The 19,477-nt window shown below is 34.3% G+C and overlaps 3 protein-coding genes across 3 annotated transcripts; all 3 read right to left on the reverse strand.

The window, feature by feature from the left end:
* Positions 1-554: 554 nt before the first annotated feature.
* Positions 555-7,420, reverse strand: LOC110645135 (ARM REPEAT PROTEIN INTERACTING WITH ABF2). Its single transcript, XM_058152713.1, has 19 exons — positions 7,053-7,420; positions 6,629-6,786; positions 5,596-5,768; positions 5,389-5,509; positions 5,179-5,253; positions 4,986-5,080; positions 4,745-4,820; positions 4,454-4,561; positions 3,731-3,859; positions 3,549-3,617; positions 3,312-3,371; positions 3,033-3,156; positions 2,762-2,901; positions 2,384-2,447; positions 2,201-2,280; positions 1,805-1,869; positions 1,599-1,716; positions 1,385-1,509; positions 555-979 (listed from the first exon to the last, which is right to left on the reverse strand). The coding sequence occupies exons 1-19, from the start codon at positions 7,279-7,281 to the stop codon at positions 898-900; spliced, it is 2,091 nt and encodes a 696-aa protein (XP_058008696.1). The 5' UTR covers positions 7,282-7,420; the 3' UTR covers positions 555-897.
* A 7,444-nt stretch (positions 7,421-14,864) lies between these two features.
* On the reverse strand, positions 14,865-16,663 carry LOC110645126 (probable inactive patatin-like protein 9). Its single transcript, XM_021798168.2, has 2 exons — positions 15,433-16,663; positions 14,865-15,204 (listed from the first exon to the last, which is right to left on the reverse strand). Exons 1-2 carry the CDS (start codon positions 16,366-16,368, stop codon positions 14,995-14,997), a joined length of 1,146 nt encoding a protein of 381 aa, XP_021653860.2. The 5' UTR covers positions 16,369-16,663; the 3' UTR covers positions 14,865-14,994.
* A 1,455-nt stretch (positions 16,664-18,118) lies between these two features.
* Positions 18,119-18,777, reverse strand: LOC110645122 (mavicyanin-like). Its single transcript, XM_021798162.2, has 2 exons — positions 18,542-18,777; positions 18,119-18,363 (listed from the first exon to the last, which is right to left on the reverse strand). Exons 1-2 carry the CDS (start codon positions 18,720-18,722, stop codon positions 18,149-18,151), a joined length of 396 nt encoding a protein of 131 aa, XP_021653854.1. The 5' UTR covers positions 18,723-18,777; the 3' UTR covers positions 18,119-18,148.
* Between the last annotated feature and the right edge of the window lie 700 nt (positions 18,778-19,477).

Here is a 19,477-nt window from a genome sequence, read left to right on the forward strand (position 1 = left end):
ATCCATTATCTTGCACCCGATAGGCCAAAGCCCAAATTCAATCTAACTTTCGATTTTTTTTTTTCAAGTACCTTCTGAGGATAACTTTATTTTTACGTTTTCTTCACTTCATTTTTACATCTTATTTTTTATTTGCTTTTTTTTTTTTTTCTTTCTAACAGTTAAATAAGTTTTCTCAATTATTGGGTCAGTAATAGTTTACAGAGTACTATTTCATTTTATAGGTTGAACTATAACCATTTTGATAAGGCCACAGGATAAAAAAAAATTCAAAATTTTATGTTTAATAAATAATTATAGGCAATTTTTTAAATTTTGTGCATTATAACCTAACAATTAATTAATTATCACAATTATAAACTAAATAATCCATTAATTTAAATTTTATATGTTAATACTTTTTATATTTATTTTTAATTGAAATTATAAACTAAAATATCATTTTAATTGAATTTTCTTATGATTTGTTATATATTATGTTAGATGGGGGAAAATCATATGAATATCTTTCTTTCTTTACGAGCCCATACACAAACGCCAATTATAAAGTCAGATTTTCCAGAAATCATGTAAAATTTAATGGAGTAAATGTAACATTTTTCTTCGTCATAATTACAGAATGAATTGTTATTCTTCCGTTAAAACAAATTGTTCCAACATTGCGCCCAGAACTTAGCCACGAGTAGATCCATTAGAACCTTATTTCCACAGAGCCAATATGAATGCTTGCTAAAAAAAATTGTGCCATTTGTATTATCTTGGGATACTGACTATGCTCACTTAAAAAGAGGATTAGCCACATTAGCTCAACTCCAGAATTTCTGTACATTCCTCATCTTCAATCTTAGTGGTTAGTTAAAGATCAAAACCAAATGAATCATCTACGGTTCCTTCTAGTTAAGCTTGGATGGACTTGGTAAATTGTTTAATGAAGTAGTTGTGTACTTCGGGCAGAATGCGTTGGATCAAATTAGAACACCTGCAAAACCATTCAAATCCAATTTAAGTCAAAAACTAATGATGGTTAATAAAATGGCCCTCGTAGGACATGCATCAAGTCCAAATACTGCGAGAATTTGAGGCACTAAAACTTATTTAACAGCTCAATATTGATGACAGAATCAAAGGGGGAAAAGGAACAATCAAAACATTACAAAAGTTTAAAATTACACAAAAATCAAAGCACAAATTTTGAAGTTGTGAAATCATAAATTACAGTTTTCTGCTGCCAAGTAATACTTAGCTATTCTATATGTAGCTTTCACTTGCCCAGTCCACCCACAAAAGATGCTACGATAACCCACCAATGTGATTTATATGCCAACAAATACAATTCAAGATAACTGTACTTATAAGATAGACAAGCTGGAAGGAAATAACATACCATGGCTTGGAACTCAACTTGTCAAATTGCCCAAATATAAACAATATGCAAGCTTCCATCAATGATCTAGCATTAAAGCCCTCTGATAACTCGTATATAAGTGAAACATTTTCCACAGAAACATCCTTAACACAAAAGAACAAGAATTCATCAGGCCAATTTTAATATGCTAACCATGTTATTAAAGAGCAACTACCAAAACACATTAGCTAACCTGTGCAATAGCATACTCGCAGAGTCGCTTAAGGCCTTCCAAGAGATATTGATCAGCAGCTCTAAGAAGATCCTGTGCAACCTCAATATCAACATCCACAGATCCTGTATATATGAACCTAGAAGCACAACTCAAACCAGCAAGCTATCAGAAAGCAGAAGGTATATTTATTTTCATATCTAAGAATGAAAGCCAACAATCCGCACCTCATCATCAACTCAAAAACATCCCATCTAATATTTGGAATCTCTACATCTTTAGCATCCCTCTCCTGCATTTTTCAATTCTTTTTAGTAGGTAATCAATTAGAAATTCATAAACCATTTTCCTCTAAAACTACAAATTCCTTTTAGCTGGTGCACAATAAACACAAGGCATGACATTGCAGAGTAGTTAAAGCAACATCCACTGATAAATGGGCAGTTGATTAACAATAAAGAAATTATCGCTTGACAGATGAGAAACTCTGATTAGTGTTCCTAATTTTGTCTCTGCATATATTCGGGACAGGTTAGTAAAGATCAATAATATAAGAACAAACTTGTACATTCATTACAAAGCATACACCAAAAGCATTTGTTTAGTAAGTAGTAAATTCTCACCCTGTAACCCCCATCAAACATTGCTCGGAAAGCATCCGAAGACGCAAGCAGACAAATTCTATGAGCATAGAACCGTTTACCTGGTAAAATAATATTACAATCATGCACTCTGTAATTATGGCATCAACAATAGTACCAAAACTTATCATCACATAAAGAACATTAACACACATTATTTCTCACCTTCAACTAAGAACGTAACATCAGACAATGTGGGATTGTTTACATATTGCTCGCCCAAATATACCTGCAGTGAATTGAATACAAAAGTTAATTTTGCAGTTGCTGTCTTACCATAACCATAAGACCTTCCTAATTCATTGAAACATCAGAGAAATGATTAAAACAAACCAATTGTTGACAATGAGGCTAATGATGGGCTCAAACAATTATGTAAACAAAGAAACAATCTCTCATTCAGAACACTATCTCATTGTTAAAGTACGATGTGCAATTCCAGAAAATACCAGATATAATATAGTTCTATTTCTCAAAGCTCTCTCAGAAAAGAAAATGAAAAAATTACACATGTACCAAAAAGACAACATAAAATAAATTTACCTGTGGGGTTGGTGATAGAGGAGCTGCATCAAAAAGGGAAACTGAAGTGGTTTTGGTGGCCAATTTGTACAAAGCCGCAGCACCATCATGTTGCTGCCTCTGGTTTCCAGACTCAAGAAGCCCCAGCAGCAACCCTAATCCTGGAGGAAAATCACATGTGTAGAAGCAAGCAACTAAAAAATTAAAATCTGATATGAATTTATCAGCTAAAGGAATAAAAGCATCAATAATAAATTTTCAATAATAAATATTGTAGGCCCATAATTTCTACCATTGTTATCAAGAAAAATAGTTTTTCGATCATCAGGGGCACAGAGATGAGCAAGAGACAAAGCAATTCGTATCTGGACAGCTTTCTCTGCAACCCGCATCAAATATAAGTGGTGGCTCAAAACCTGCAGGGAAAAAGCATAAAGGAATCAGTATGCTATTGCACAAAGATGACCAGTGTTTCAGTTCAATAAATAACCATACATTGACAATGTGAAAAGAAACACCAAATCACTAATCAAAGTAAAGGATGACCAAAGATGCCAGTTAGACAACTCACTCGTCCATGAATCTTCTCCTCTAGTCTTTTCAATGTTTTTGCAACACAATCCTTTGTTGCCTGCAGGTATCACAAGATAACAATAAGAGCTAAGCAATATTAATAGAATGAGAAGTATGGACAAGAAGACAAACATCTTCCAACTCTATCAATCCATTAAACAAGCATGATAAGTCAGCTAAACTAAAGCAACAGGAAGCAGCCACTGCAAATCAAATAAAACATCAAGAAACATACTTGAGCAATGAATTCTCCATCTTGGAGTTTCTGAACACCACCAACCTTGACAAGCTCCACAACATTATCCTATCGAAACAATTAAGAAAATTTCCATTGCATTATAGCATTAGGGACTTGGAGTTAATGAATAACTGTACTACAAATGAAAACAGGCAATGAAGCAACAAGCTTAGTCATACCTCATTATCTGCAAGACCATATAGAGCAAAAGCGGCATTATGTTGCAAAGGTCCATTCTTTGATTCAAGAAGCTTAAGCAATGACATTATGCCACCATTATGGGCAATGCCAGCTTGGTTGTGTGTCTCCTAAAATTAAAAAGAAACAATAATTTAAAAAAAATTTCTAACAAGCATAGAAGCAAATAAATCTAGCATAACATACCATGAATCATTTAAAATATTTAAAGAATGACAGACTAAATTTTGTCTAGTCATATATCATCTGGAATTTTTTCTTAATCAAGCACTTTTACACCTCAAAGAAGAAAAGAAAAGAAAAAAGACTAGAGAGATGCAAGAATAAGTGACATGCAGAAGTCCCCTTTTAAAGATGATAGATCATGAACTTAAAGGTTATAACAGTAAATACAATGATAGGATATACTTAGTTTATTTGTTGTGCATGCTGTTGAACAATTGTACTTACAGAAAATGTTAACATCAATTTCTTTTCATGAAATGGCACAAACCATACAGCAGAATCTGTTTATGATATACGCAACAATTTCTTCAGTAAAATAAAAGAACCAAAAATATCAAAACCATTTAAGTTCAGACACTAGTTTCATGCCCATCACTGCCCTCTCTTCTTCTCAAAAAGAAGAAACTGCAAGTGTGAGTTTATACACAAGCAGGTGTTATAAAGCGTGGCCATGCAATAGTTAAAAGATATAATATAACCTGTGCCAACCGCCCAAGTGCAAAGGCTGACATTTCTTTAAGTTGCACATCTGGAGACTCAAGCATATCAATTAATGGCCCAACAGCTCCTCTTTGAACTATGTGCACCTGCATGAACCTCATTGTCATAGCTATTAAACAGAATAACACACACAAACATGCCATTAACACATGTTCACATGCATGCCTGTCTAGAAGCAATCCACCAGTAAATGCAGTGCACGATGAATCCCTATAGTACTAATGAGTTTCATGGTTCAAGCCTTAGAATCATAATGATATTCAATCTACCTTGCAATCTGAATCAACAGAAGCAAATTGACCCAATAACAATGCTGCTTCTCTTTGGCTTTCTGAACAGGAGGAGCTGTCAAACTTACATGATTAGTGGCATAACTATTATAAGCAAGAGAGAGATACAAATAATTCACTGTGGATAATTATAACACATATAAACAAGGGAAAAAGACAAAGGAAAACGAAGGCATGATTCTCCAGAGCATAAATGGATTATAATGAAAATCAGTTTTACCTAAGCAATCCAATCACAGGTTGTAAAGCTCCAGCAAGAAGTACTTCTTTCTTTATGTTGGGGGATGAGTGGACCAGATTTCCAATAACACCAACCTGGCAAACTCTTGGAAAGTCAGCTAATGCCTAATTCCAAACAATGTAGATGCATAAAATCCTGATTAACCTATGAATAATTTTAGTTAAGAACCAACCGCTTCATAATGTATGGTAGTATCCTCTGATCGAAGCATCAGTATAAGAGTGGGTAGAGCATTGCATTCTACAATCTGCAAATTTGTATTTCACATCAACAATACTGCTCATAGAACCCCAACAAGCCGCTTCCCTCCCAACAAATAATTTCAGAGGGAGGGAGAGACTGAACCTTCACATCAACAAATTCAAACAGTTCACCACTATACCTGATTTTTGTTTTCATCATTTTTAAATGCAAGGGTCCGTAGAGCCCCTGCAGCTGCTCTCTGTACCTTTACATCAACAAACTCAAGCAGTTCAACAAGAGGCAGGATGCCACCTTCAATCCTGGATGTATGCTCCAAAGTTTTACAAAGGGGATTAAAATAATAACTAATGTAAGTATTGATAACAAATACATAAAATATATTAACCTGACACGAGTTTTAATGTCATTATTCTCATGAGCAAGGTTAGTGATTGCATCAGCTGCTCTCCTAATAACACTATTGACTGCTTGAGAATTACCACTACTCTTGCGTCTCTTCAACAAGCCCACAAGATGGACTAGAGCTCCAGCATCTACTATAAGTTGTTGATGCTCAGGCTATTTATTAAACAATAAATAGAGAAACCATAAGATTAAGAACTAAACAGAGAAAAGGTAAACTATGCATTTCTTATAATATGGTTAAACCACTGCAAATTTGAAGATGGAAACTTAAGAAAGCATCAAACAGAACTACGTTCATGTTATTAACTGAAAGGGGAGAATAAACAAGTTTTGGCTTGGTTGGGCTTGGAAAGTTTGGTATAACCTAGTATTCAATTTCATTTTGACTCTAATCCCAGCCAAAACAGCTAAAATTAAAAGACATGTTTGCCATAGAATTGACCAATCCACTCACACCCATCACATAGTTATCCATTTGGTGCCATACATGTCACAGAAAATCAAAGACATCTGAGAGTCAAACTCAGCCAAAACAGCTAAAATTAAAAGACATGTTTGCAAAGAATTGACCGATCCACTCCCACCCATCACATAGTTATACATTTGGTGCCATACATGTCACATAAAATCAAAGACATCTGAGAGTCAAACTCATTGATAAGTACATAGATACCACTGCAATGCCACCCATCCTGGAAGTTTATATTAGTTTAGTAGATTCTTAACAAACCTACTACTAACACACTAAAGTAGAGCTACTCTAACCAATAGAGAAATAAAATCCATGACAACGACATACACACACAACTTGAAATAATTAAAGAATGAATTGACTACGACACAGCTAGTTGTGTTTTTCCCACAATTAACCAACAGACATATAGATGATAATTATGACACTTTAAAGGACCAAAAATCATAAATTAGGGTAAGGTATTGCGTCAACTGAACAGTTTATGCAATGAGCAACTAAAAAAAGAAGACCAAAAATAGCAGGCCTCATATTAAATTACTTTCACAGCGAGAAGTCCAAGCGCGAAAGCACTTCGTTTCTCCACCTCATGCTCGTATGTTTTTGGACTACTTTCACCTCTCAAAGGCGGTGGCGCCTGAAGATGCATGACCAGCGCTGGCACAGCGCCACAGTCCACGATCAAATTCACAAATTCTTCTGCACAGAAACAAGTTAATAAAACCTATTAAAACTCCAGCGAAAAAAGACCAGAGATACAATAATTCACTTAATTTACTATTTAATCAACCAGGAACAACGAAACTAAAAACAGAGCATCAACTAACACTGAAAACCTTCTTTAGGAACCTTAACAAACCATTCGCAGGCAAAAACCACACATGCGGGCATCCGCTAACAATTCAGAAACGAATAACATCGCATGAAGAGATATATATATATATAGAGAGAGAGAGAAAGGTTACCGTTCTTGGCGAGCTGAGAGAGGAAGTGAGCGGCGCCCTTGGCAGCCACGCGATCGGCTTCTAAAGAAGAGAAAGTAGATTTAAGGATATCCACTTGGGCTTGGACATCACGCGCCAAATCTTTGCAATTCTCGTCGGCGTCGGTGGCCGGAGCCTTGCGATCATCTATATCTTCATGAAATTCCTGCTCTAGCTTCCGCTTCAAGCTCCTCCTTGCGGGTTGATCCATGAAGACAAAGAGAGAGAGAAAATGATTGAGATTGAAGATGGAGGGAAAGGGGGGAAGGCGGGAATTTGGGAAAGAGAGTGAGTTGTGGGTTTTGTTTCTGTTGGAAATAGAGAAATGAGAGGTGGGCTAATTAAATTCATAAAAATTGGTAATTTTATTTTTATTTTTAATTTTTTGGGTGAAGTTATTATAGGAAGTAGGTACCACGAAGGAAGGCCCGCCCCGCCATTTCGATTTCTAATTTTATTATTGGTAAGTTGATTCCCGCCTTTGCCCAGTCATGAAATTTAAATCGTGACGTGCGCGCCATTCGCGCCAGGATTAGCATCATAATAAGCCATGTTTGGTCCAAATCTTACCAGGTCTTAAGATTACACGTCTCCTGGCCTCACCAAATTATAGAAGGTAAGGGTGTTTTGACAACATTGTCCAAATATAATCAATGCAAATTGAATCCTCTAATAGATTGACAACATTGTAGGCGGTTTTTGCTGGGTTGGGCCTCGTTTCTCTTGTTCTCAATATCTGTCATTCTGTCCTTTTGGGCCTTGGTAATGCAATATTTACATATTCAAAATAATGACAATAATAATAATAATAAGAAGAAGAAGAAGAAGAAGAATAAGAGGAGGAGGAAGAAGATAGACAGAAATAATTTGCAAGTTAGATCGCTGAAAACTGGAGTGGACAGTAGAATATCGGACAATTGGGCCTTGAATATTTCCCGAGCTACAAAAGGACCAGAACACCAACTGGAATTTCAGCGTAGCTAGATCCAGACAGCCCAAGCCCACAAGCATAAAAGTAAAAACGATCCAGAGCTAGAAAAAAAAAAAAATGCAAACCCAAAGCAAATCAATGCAATGCTATAATAAGAACGAGAATTATTTGTACTAGACGTACTAGTACTAGTACTAGTTACATGGTTCACTAGTTGCACTTGCAGGCGGAGGGACCGCTTATACTAAAAAAATAAAAGAGAAGGGCAAAAGAAGGTTCCCTACTTGCCTTGGCTTTTCCTTTAGACATGTAGTAACAGATTCCTCTACCAGCGCATTTGCAGCCATTTTTAACTGTTCAAGAGTCTTGTCCTCTCTTCGCTGTTCATTATTCTATTGTGTCCCAGTTCTTGACTGCATCCCCTCTCTCTCTCAGGTTTTATGTAAATGACAGAAAAGTCAATCAAATCCACTAAGGGCAGGTGTTTTTTTGTCTTCAAATAAATCATAATAATAGTAAAGAAATATCTTCTCAAGATTTTGCACATATAAACTATTCTTCTAGGTTAGCAAGTAGCCACGTGAGATTGGACTGTTGTGTGAGTCACTACTGGTTCTACTTCTTCACCCTTCACCCTAGCATGCACTCGGCTTAGTCTCTTTATTTTTTAGTAAATAATGACACTCTACTCTGTATATGTTCCCTGCTACCCAATAAAATAACCAAATTGTGACCCACGAGAGCACAAGAAAATCCATTATATTATGGCAGTAGTAGAGGCAGTACCTAGTTAAATAGCTACCCAGCTGGTACTGCAAAATATTCAACATTAATTAGTTATTTTAATCCAAATGCATCAAGATACTCCCCCAGGGCTTTGTTGCTCTGTAGATCTTCCAAGTCAAATCAACAACAATTTCCACGAAAGATCATTGCCATCTAGTCATCATTTGTTTTTCTCTGTAATTTTTTTTTTCCCACTGCCGATCGCTCATATTTATTAATGGCACATTTTCATTAATCTTTTAGTTTTTTTGTTGCAGTTGTTGGAAAAATGCATATCAACTTGTTTACAAGTGTGTACAAAACGTAAGTACGAATAATGTATATTATGTACGTTGTAAGTTTATTTTTTTATATAAGAACTGACTACAAAATTTATTCTATATGATCCTCCTAATTAAATCTTGAAGAAAGAAAAACAAAGAATCTCAAATCTGGTTGATTTTAGTCATAATGTAGAGCACATAATTCAAGATTTTTCAGATCATCAAGGGAATATGATTTCATGCGCAGAAGAAGGAGAAAGAGAATCATAATATGTAATCTTGCACGTAAGAGACCCGCATGTGTCCCAAGTGTCTGTGTCTGCCTGTAACGTAAAACCCAAAACATAGTATTCAACACCTTAAAAACCATCTTCTTCCCAAAAGGTTCCACCTTCTCTTCAGCAACTTCAAGATCCGATGAACAGAATAACATGCATCTCTATGGCATTTTCGAGACAATATAAATTGTTGGAGCACATTTTCTATAGGCATGTTACAGAGAGAGAAAGAGGGTATCCTACACATTTTCATAAAAGAATAAAAAAAAAAAAAAGGAATTAAAGATAAAAGAAAAGAGAAGACATTGTCACCTTAAAAGACAGAAACTAGTTTGGTCATCAGTGACTGTATAAAAGAAAGTAGATAGATCATAGATTAGAGGAAACTAGCTAGAATAAGGCAGATTATTATATGTAAAGTATTTTTTGTGGTTTGTTTTTCTTCTCGTTTGTATTTCACATCATATATTTTTTCCATATGGAATCTTTGACACTGTAAATGCTTCCTAGCTTTCATAAAAAATGCACCATTCCTCTTTCTGTGCATTAAAGAAACAAACAAAAGCCCTAATAAATATTAGCTAGCTAGTTCCACACACATGCAAGAGATTCCTCAAGATATAAAGGCAAGCTATAGCCCATAAAAACCCCTGGCCTATTTCCTTTTTCCATTGCTTTTTCATCAATGCTTCAAGTGGTAATTAAAAAAAATGGAATCGTTCATATCATGTTAATTGTTAACTATTATGTTTAATTCCTTGGATGAAAAAGGAGATGATATGCTTCCTCTAATTTATGATGTTAATAAGAAAGCGAAATACTTCAAGAAAATTATATTTTAGCTAAAGATTTTTCTTCATTGCTAATAATTAAAATTCTCTTACTAATATGAATTAGCCACGGTTGGACTAAGAAGGACATGTATCTTCAACTAGAATCTCAATTCTCAATTCGTGATCAATTAATGATGAAAAATATGTTTGTATTTTTTTAAAATTAATTTTTAAATTATTTTATTAAAAGATCACTAATTAAAATCGTCGTTATTTTTAGATATAATTTGAAAATTATTATTATTATTATTATTATTATTATTATTATTATTATTATTCATCCATGGTGGAAGATGATAGGATTCTCTTCTGATACAAAATTAATAAAAAAAAAACCATTAAAACACACACACAAAAAAAAATCCATATAGAGAAATATGCAAACATATATCACAAGAACAGTTTGTCATTTCCTAAAATTTTTTGAGGTTATCAAATGTTTCTCAAGTAGATTACAAGTATTTGCGTTTCCTTCTCCAAAATTAGCTTTCCCTGAAATTAGCCTACAACACAGAATTCAATTCAATCATTTCTGGGCAAATTCAACACACTGTGCGCTGCTACGCATCTCCTCGGCCTCATCCAAAGAATACCTTTTGTGCAGCAGCCTCATCAAGATTCTGCAGCAAATCATGGCACGTAGCTATGTAATAAATACTGTACAACATTAATTAAGAAATATTATTTGTACTCTCTTTATTCATTTTTATACTTCATATTTAATTTTTTTATTTAAAATTATTTATCACACTTAAAAAACCAATCAACATTAACCAGTGAATACAATACAATTCCACTCTTCTTTCATAAAATGTAAATAATGGTCAACATTAAAAATGTCCTCCACCTTTTTGTAATCGAGTACTGTGATGATAAATAATAGCAATGAATTTATAGCAATAAATGAGTGCCACCCTTATCAGCGATACTTATATTCCAAAGCTCATAGGGAAGGACCTAATTAAGCTTCTTAGAATTAAGTACTTAGCCAATATCACAATTACTTTCACTGCACTTTCTACAATACACTCAGAATATGTGGTCTCTCATTAACATAGATGTGGAACATATTTTTTATGGTTTATAAAAGGATTCACATTTATATAAATGTAAGAAGTACTAAAATTTAATAATCTGTGTATATTTAATAATTTTAAATACACCCAAAAACATTAAAATCTTAGTATTTGTTACATTCATATAAACGTGGATCATTTTATAAATTATAAAAAGTGAGTTGTTACTCCTCTCTCTCCCTTATTATATTTATATATTTATATATATATATATATATATGCACGCTGTTGAAGTACCTGCAGAAAAGGTGGTTACATCTCTTCTATCTGCAGCTACTACCCGTCCTTTCACTTCTATATTTATATTTACGTTCACAATTATTTAATTTAATAATTTAATTGATGAAATTTTCGCAGATTTGAGCTTGGAAGCCTCGTAGGGGTGGAGCCTTTTACATTGAATGAGATTCTGAAATATATAGCTAGAACACCCTTTTGTACTTGAGGGTAAATATATATGAACACAAGTCACCAATTTATACTATCAATAAATTCATTTACAGAACAAATAAAGTCATACACCTAACTGGTTAATAAACCCAAACCCTCCACATTATTGCTATGGTGACTGAATTCATCTAAGCCACTCGAGTTGAGTTGATTTTAGACTTGAAGACAGTATCCTTCGGTAAATATTATATTTACCTTATATTCTTCCAAAAACAGGTATGTAAAGATTGATGGGTGAGGTTAAGTTGGATTCTGATCATCTTCATGCATGAATCATTAATGCTCAGTTGGATTCTGATAGTTAGCACTATCCTCAACTGGGTATATAATGCAATTGCCAATTTGCAGTGCAAACCTGATCTGGGAAAAAAAATCAGCTGGTTTTCCTTTTGTTAGTATTATAGCAAGTGATGATACTGTATCAAAACCTCATTTGCACATGGTGTTATACATGCTTGATTACTAATATTAAAAAAAATGGCAGAGTTTTTAGACGAATAATGTTAGCCCTCATTAATAATCCATATATTATTAATTAATATCGATCCCATGGATTGGATTAAATTAATTAGCACTAAATATTCTTCCATTCTGCCCTAAAAACTATAAATTCTTTAGGAAGCTTAAATGAAGTTCTCTTGAAGAGAAAGACACATTTTCTTTTTCTATCAATAAATAAAAGGTTAATTAAAGGATGCTCAATGCTTGGTTTGGTGGTAATGGTGTCTATTCCAATCTCATGTGCATAACTTGGGTCTTAATCTAATGCCTGTTCTTGACTACCCCACCAAATATTGTCACTTCAACCTTACACCATTCTCCAATTTTCTCAACCTAACTTGGGTCTTAATCAACAAATGGATTCTAATTACCCACTACATGCATGGTCATCATCAGATGGTTAATTAATTAGCTCACTAGCTACCAATGCCCACCAACCACTAGAGCTCTCTATCACTACTCACTATCCTTCTACTTCATTCATATTTATCAATTTGTATACTTTAATCAATATCACATTTCATTTATGATTTTCAATATAATAAGGTGTTTTAAATTTAGATATTAACAAGCTAATAACTAATTAGGTTATAGAGATTAAACATTTTCTTTGTCGTGATGGTGGTGGAGGTCATATAGGTAATTAAATATAAATTGTCATGTTTTATCTTGAAGAAACCACAGAATCTGCTTTAGTGAAAGAATCAACTGGGAGTAATGCATGTGTGATGGAAAATCCTTGTCTTCTTTTAAGATAAATTATTTGCAATAAAAATTTTGATTGAATTTTTATAAATTTTTTATTTTTTATTTAAAATAAATTAATTTTTTTTTATTTTAGATATGAGAATTAATAAAAAAAATTAATTAAATTAATTTCTTTAAAATCTTGCATAATAAAAAAGGGGAACAAAAAATTCTGCTAGAATAAGCTTTTCACTCTTCATATCCTTATTAATTGCTCATCAAATGTTATAATGATGGTGAAGTGGTAAACAAGCAAAAGGCTTTGGAGGTTCTCAAGCGTATATAGTTTAGCTTTTTTCTTTAGCTTTTTCCTTTAGCTTTGGTTTATGATGATTCCTTGCACTATTATTATGCAAATTAGTTAAAAGCTTGATCCTGACCCTAATGGATTTATATAGGCCACATTTCTCCTTATTTATTGTGAGATACATGACTCTGGAAGAAATTCCTCCCATTTAATCCCTTTTCATAAGTTTTCTATAATACAAGTTTAATTAATTATCCAAGGATTGAGCATGCATATATATATATCATAACATTTATATATATGTATTGAAATTTTAGGCCCACTTCCCTATATTTGCACTACAAAATTATCAATAACAGACTTATTCTGATTGAATAAAATTTGCATCAATTAAACTTTATTTTTTTTATTGAAATTTTATGCTAAAAATCATTTTTATTGATGAAATTAATTTTAAAATCAATCCATATAAATCTCTGTGCCTAGAAATAAATGTAAATAAATTTACCATTTTACCAAGTAAATTATATATATGTATATAAAGAAGTATATTTGAGGAAACATAGAAATTAATGCAAGTTAAATCACGATGATATTATGATTGAACTTGAGATATGAAATTACGAAACACATTGGGATTAAACCATATTTCATTTCTAGGAACAGCTTCACGAAAAAAAAAATAAAAAGCATTTTTTTAATTATGTGAATATGAAAATTCATATATGATTATATATAATTATATTTTTATAATTCATATTATCGCACAACTTTATCTTGTAATATACATTAATAAATGCATTTTGAAATTTACCATGGCATGAATTAAGAAAATTTTGGCAAAGATGCACTTGGACGTTGGATCCCATCCCATAGTTACTCAAGAGGGTCCCTTTTGTGGTCGTATTTGCTGTTTCATTTTAATACCCTAATTAACTCCCTCGAGTCTTACATTCAACTTCACCCCTACTTTATGGAAAATTTTCTCCTCTCTTCCGCTTCCAGCATTAAACTCTTGCCTTTTTTTTTTTTATTTTTTAAGTTAATAATAAATAAATAAATCATAGATATACTCCCCATCCTTCAGATTTTATTTTTTTAATGGAATAGTGAAGGTAGTCGTCGTGTTGCAATTCTTCAGATACAACTCTCACACAATTACACTTGAAATTCACATCTGTAAATAAATTCATATATTTCTTTTTTTTATATATTACATAATGAAATTCTTAATTACATGCATTTATTTATAAATAAATATATAGAAATTCATTTAATTTTAACAATCCAGGTGATATTTGGGATGTTCGATGACACATGATATTTCATGGTTTTGCCAATATCATTAATCTCTGAAATCGCATGCAATTCATGAAGAAGTTTTTTTTTTTTTCTGAAGATAGAATTCATGATGAAGTTTACAAAGGAAATGGCTGCAAGTCACAAGGACATATAATTATTGAAAAATCCAATTTATAAGAGACGCAAATTTTTCTATGTTGCATTCGCACAGCAACTGACAGTTCAAACACAAAAGACAAAACCCCATTTGGCTATTCTTATGTGGCAGATAATAACGAATCATTTAATTAATTAATTAATTAACCTTTCATTGCTTTTAAAACTAATTAATTTGTCCTCAGTCAAAGGACACACCCAATCAATTTACCAGAGAGAGATCAGAGATGGAATGCCCATTTTACTCCAAACGCAGATATAGTTAATGACTAAAGGTAAACCTGAGCTTGGTTACAAATGGTTAAAAAAAAAAAAAAAAAAAAAAAAAAAAAAACATGGCGAGGGGAACCAAAACTAGCTAACGGCGGAATCCTTGCAGGGACTAGGTGGCAAGCTGCTCCTTCCCGAAGCAACAAGGCGTTGCGCGAAGCTCTCGATTCTTTGTCCGTTCGTCTCCGTCAATAATCGCTTCCCGCCAAACGGCAAAGACTCCACGCCTCTCTCCTTCAACACCTCGTCTTCCACTCTCGGGCCCATCAGTCCATCGCTCGTCAATCCATTTGCCTACACACATTTCACGCCGTCAATCACTACCCGGTAAAAAAGAAGAGATTTCTAAACCCTGTTTGGCAACCGAGAAAAAAGGAGGAAAAAAAAATCTCGCTTCCGTGTTCTTTTAGTTAGGAGTTTTAGCGGGCACATTTTAGTCTGGTGTTGGCAATGGAAAACTACATTGATTATTTTTTTTGAACCCAATTTTCTGAGCAGTCAACCAAGCGAAATTGAGCATACCTGGATTCTAACGTAATCTGAACGGTTCCAACAAAAGGCATTCCCCAACATCTGGTCGACAGTCTCCGAAACTCCATCAAGCACAATACTAACAACAGACGAAGTCGAGCACTCTCCGTTACGCCTGTGATTCCTCCTACTTAAGGATCCACTCAATGGGCCACTACCCAAGGATAGAACCAACAGATCCTCTACTCCGTTAGCTGACGGGAAATCTCGCTTATTATGGAGCACGTGTGTAACTGCAGCAGCCGTCGGGTTGTTCATCACTAGGCCACCATCAATGGCGCAACAAGAGGTCTTTCCGTCGACGGACGTCAAGTTAAACGGCTTGAAGAGGCTTGGCGTGGCTAGCGTAGCACGGCAGACTTTCCAGAGATCGAAGTTGAAACTCGGTGACTCTGACGCATCTGCTCTGGAGAAAACAAAGGGAGCAGAGCTGTTGAGGTCAAAGCAAGGAATAAGAAGAGGCTTACACGTGTCCTTCAAGGTCAATATCTCCCCGTCATCTCGCCTGAAAGCTTCCTTTAAAGCCTTGTCTATGCTCTTACCCGAGAATAATTTGTGCCGGTGGAGGAATCCAACGAGCTTGACCTTGAAGAGCTCGGAGTTTTTGTCAGACAGGAATGCTACAGCATCTCTGGCAGTGTAAAGAGGACGGCCAGAGCCGTCATCAGCTGCCAGCATGGCAGCAAGGAGAGCACCGATGCCAGTGCCGGCGATGATGTCAAAGAAATCTGCGATTCGAGCCTGAGGGTCACCGATTTTAAGGCGGATCTGGTCCTCGAGGTGGATAAGAGCAGCACCGGCGACAATGCCGGTAGTTCCACCGCCGTCAATGCTGAGGATACGCTTTTTCTTGGCGTTCTCACAGTGGGAGAGCCATTTCTGCTCAAGTTTGGAAAAAATCTCCAGAGTTACTTTGCTAAGCTCCATTCGAGTTCTGAAAACTGCAATGTACGCGTCGCTCTAAATGCGTTAGATGTTTTATCCGTGAAGAAAGAGTGAATGTTCTGACTCACGCTTTCTTGATGAAAGCCATTTAATTGCTGCAGAATGCCCACTCTATTAACTCTCTTCCAACTAATAAAACCCCATCTCTCATTACCTGAAGAAATCTCTCTTCTCTTCTTCCCTGGAAGAGAGTGTGTGTGAGTGTGACACTTACACTCTGTGGGCTCTGAATTGCTGAGAAAGAGTTAAAACCGGGAGTGAGGAGGTGTGTGATTGAGGAGGGTGGCTACTGTTATATACTTAAGTTTTCGTCCCCCTTCGCTGGCTATTTCCTTTTTTTTTTTTTTTTTTCCAAGAAAGAGATGTTTTACTGGACGTTTAGTTTTACTTTTCTGCAGTCAGCCTTACGTGTATAGGCTGTTTTTGCACGTGGAACTACGCGTGTTGTTATCCGGTTACGGTAAGCGGCAACCAAGGCTTTTTACTGGGCTTGGCTCGCTCTCGCTTCAACTGATTTCGCCTGTACGTCTGTCATCGGCTTACTCTAAGTGCATTTGTAAGGAAATTATTAGGTATAGTAATATAATTTTTATTTTTCATAATTTGTAAAAAACCTATTTTATTTGTTAATACACCAAGTATATATATATTATAATTTGCAGAATTTTTTTTCTTATAAAAAAAAATAAGTATCAAAGCAATGCAAATCCTCCCTGCTATTGATGGGAAATTAGTTGGGTGGGAAGAAAAATAAAAACACTGGTTTGAAAGTAATGTAATTGAAGGCGTATAGTCATTTTCTGGAACAATGATGAAATGGACAGGGAGGCACTATTTGTAACAAGTATAGCAAGGCGTAAATTTCCATTCAGGGAGACAGATCGAGTAAAACAATTTTAAGTTAGATTTTTTTTTTTTTTTTGTACTATTAACAATGAGCGAGGAAGACATCATAATGCGGGCACCTGAAGGGCCATTATGATAAGCTGGAATAGTGCTGCTATGATACAATCGAAAATGCTGTAGTTTTAACATTTTTATGTTAGTTATCTAAAACCTGGAGCATGATCACCATATATATAGAGACTGGACTAGCCTGAATTGCATAGCCCAATAAGTTGCGGCCCAGAAATTGAAACCAATTAAGGATATATGCTTCGACATATGTTAACTACTTCAGTTTTTTGCTCACACAAATTCACCGCTGTCTTCATGTGGAAATTGGAAGAGTATGACTTATTATCGATCAAATTCACTGCTGATTTTGTCTTATCCTATGCAGATTTATCACTATGTGGTTAGCAATTATGAAATACTTCAAGGCAGGCTCCAGTCCTGTCCTAAAGTACTAATTTCTAGAAAATTGATCAACTTCGATTTGTACTTCCTGAGCAAGTAGTTTAACTGCCAATAGTCTGCCACAAAGCACGCTTTCAGATTAACCAAAAATAATTCCCTTTGATAGCTTGTGATGAGTTTCTTCCTTGCTTCCAAATTACAATATCTTGTTAATGTGTTAAACTTAATTTTGTGGAGTGGGCTCGCTGATTTTAAAACATTAATTAAAACCTTATATTGAAATTCACAAAACAGTCAAATAATAAATAAATGAGGCGAATAAATATAAGAAATCTTATGTTGCTTTGATGCAAATTAGCGGCTTATATATATATATATATATATATATATATATGCGCATATTCATGAAAGAAATTAACCGAGTCCAGTCCCATGGGAAGGATTCAATATAAAATAGATATATTTATGGTGGATAAATGGCAATATGGATGTGAACCTTCTGTCCAGCTTGGCAGTGGCCAGGGAAACCACACAGAAAGAAGAAATGGCCTGGGCTTTGGAGGGCGACGGAGTCGCGGCCAGAGGCATAACGCATAATAGGTGATGTCGCATTGCATGACTGGAAACCCAATTGGTCCACCCTTAGCACGTTGTGGTATTGGGGATTGTAGTCAAAAACTGCACTTCCACAATACATATATATGAAAAAACCTTTAATATTATACACCTATAACGAGTGGGAGGGAAAGTTGCTCATTTATTTAGTATAACAATTTGAGCGAAGCAAAGAATTTTTTTAAAAAGAAAAGCAGTTCAACAACTATATATGGAGACCAAGAAAAGTGCAGAAACTCACCGAGAGTGTCACCAACGACAAACGTCTTATCAGCAGCCCACTTATCGTAGTAGATAGGCTGCTGAGGAAGAGTCCAACCAGCAGAGTCGCCAACCATGTAGGTTGCTGCCATGGCGACGGAGACTGCATAGAGGGCCATTGCCACCAAGATTAGAATTACTGCAATGTTAACCGAAGCCATGGTGATGGACTCGAGAGATTTGGATTGATGGCTAGGATAAAGTATTGATTTTATACTGTGGATTGAAACGTTGCGCTAGGTATCCTTATATAAGAGTTTTTAGAGCACAGGCCGCAAATTCATGCCCGCATATCATGGCATATTGAGGCCCGGCTTCTCTGCCCATGCAAAGAACGTTCTTACCTGTCAGATAAAAAATGGTTTCTTATTTTACTTTTAGAAAGCTTAAATTGAGAAAACTTGGATATTTTTTTAAAATATAAAATTTCTTATTTATATGTAGCAAAATTTCAAATGAAAAACTAATTTTTAAATTTTTTGATATTTAACTAAGCTAAGTTGTTTTTCTTCATAATAAAATTTCTGTTCTAATTGTTTTGTAAAAAAAATATATTTATTCACAATAATAAAATATTAATTATATTATTATAAAAATAAATAATATATATTAAAAATCTTAAAAGTAAAATAAGCTTTTAAAGATATTTTATAATAATTATTTTTAATTATGAAAAATACGAATAATTATTTTAATTTTTAAATTAAAATTATTTTATAAACACATTTTTTATAACAATAAAATTAAAATTTTCTAAAAATATAAAAAGGAAAAATAAAAATTATTTTTCAAACGTAAAAAAATCAAACCAAACACATTACTCCAAATTCTAAAGATTTAAAAAAATTATAGAAATTAGAGAAAATTGATTATTTAGGGAGAATGATGGATTGATTAGTGATGGTTTTCCGGTAAT

This window comes from Hevea brasiliensis, chromosome 9 (genome assembly GCF_030052815.1).
Source record: "Hevea brasiliensis isolate MT/VB/25A 57/8 chromosome 9, ASM3005281v1, whole genome shotgun sequence".
In the NCBI taxonomy this organism is placed as follows: domain Eukaryota; kingdom Viridiplantae; phylum Streptophyta; class Magnoliopsida; order Malpighiales; family Euphorbiaceae; genus Hevea; species Hevea brasiliensis.

What these genes read in the sequence shown, in the direction of transcription:
- LOC110645126 (XM_021798168.2), bottom strand. Translation starts at nt 16,368, where the DNA reads ATGGAGCTTAGCAAAGTAACTCTGGAGATTTTTTCCAAACTTGAGCAG. An exon ending in CAGATTACGTTAGAATCCAG is followed by an intron (nt 15,205 to 15,432) that starts GTATGCTCAATT and finishes AAATGTGTGTAG; the next exon opens with GCAAATGGATTGACGAGCGA.
- LOC110645135 (XM_058152713.1), bottom strand. Translation starts at nt 7,281, where the DNA reads ATGGATCAACCCGCAAGGAGGAGCTTGAAGCGGAAGCTAGAGCAGGAA. An exon ending in CCTGTGATTGGATTGCTTAG is followed by an intron (nt 4,821 to 4,985) that starts GTAAAACTGATT and finishes TAAGTTTGACAG; the next exon opens with CTCCTCCTGTTCAGAAAGCC. An exon ending in TGTTTGATGGGGGTTACAGG is followed by an intron (nt 1,870 to 2,200) that starts GTGAGAATTTAC and finishes TGAAAAATGCAG; the next exon opens with GAGAGGGATGCTAAAGATGT.
- LOC110645122 (XM_021798162.2), bottom strand. Translation starts at nt 18,722, where the DNA reads ATGGCTTCGGTTAACATTGCAGTAATTCTAATCTTGGTGGCAATGGCC. An exon ending in TGTCGTTGGTGACACTCTCG is followed by an intron (nt 18,364 to 18,541) that starts GTGAGTTTCTGC and finishes GTGGAAGTGCAG; the next exon opens with TTTTTGACTACAATCCCCAA.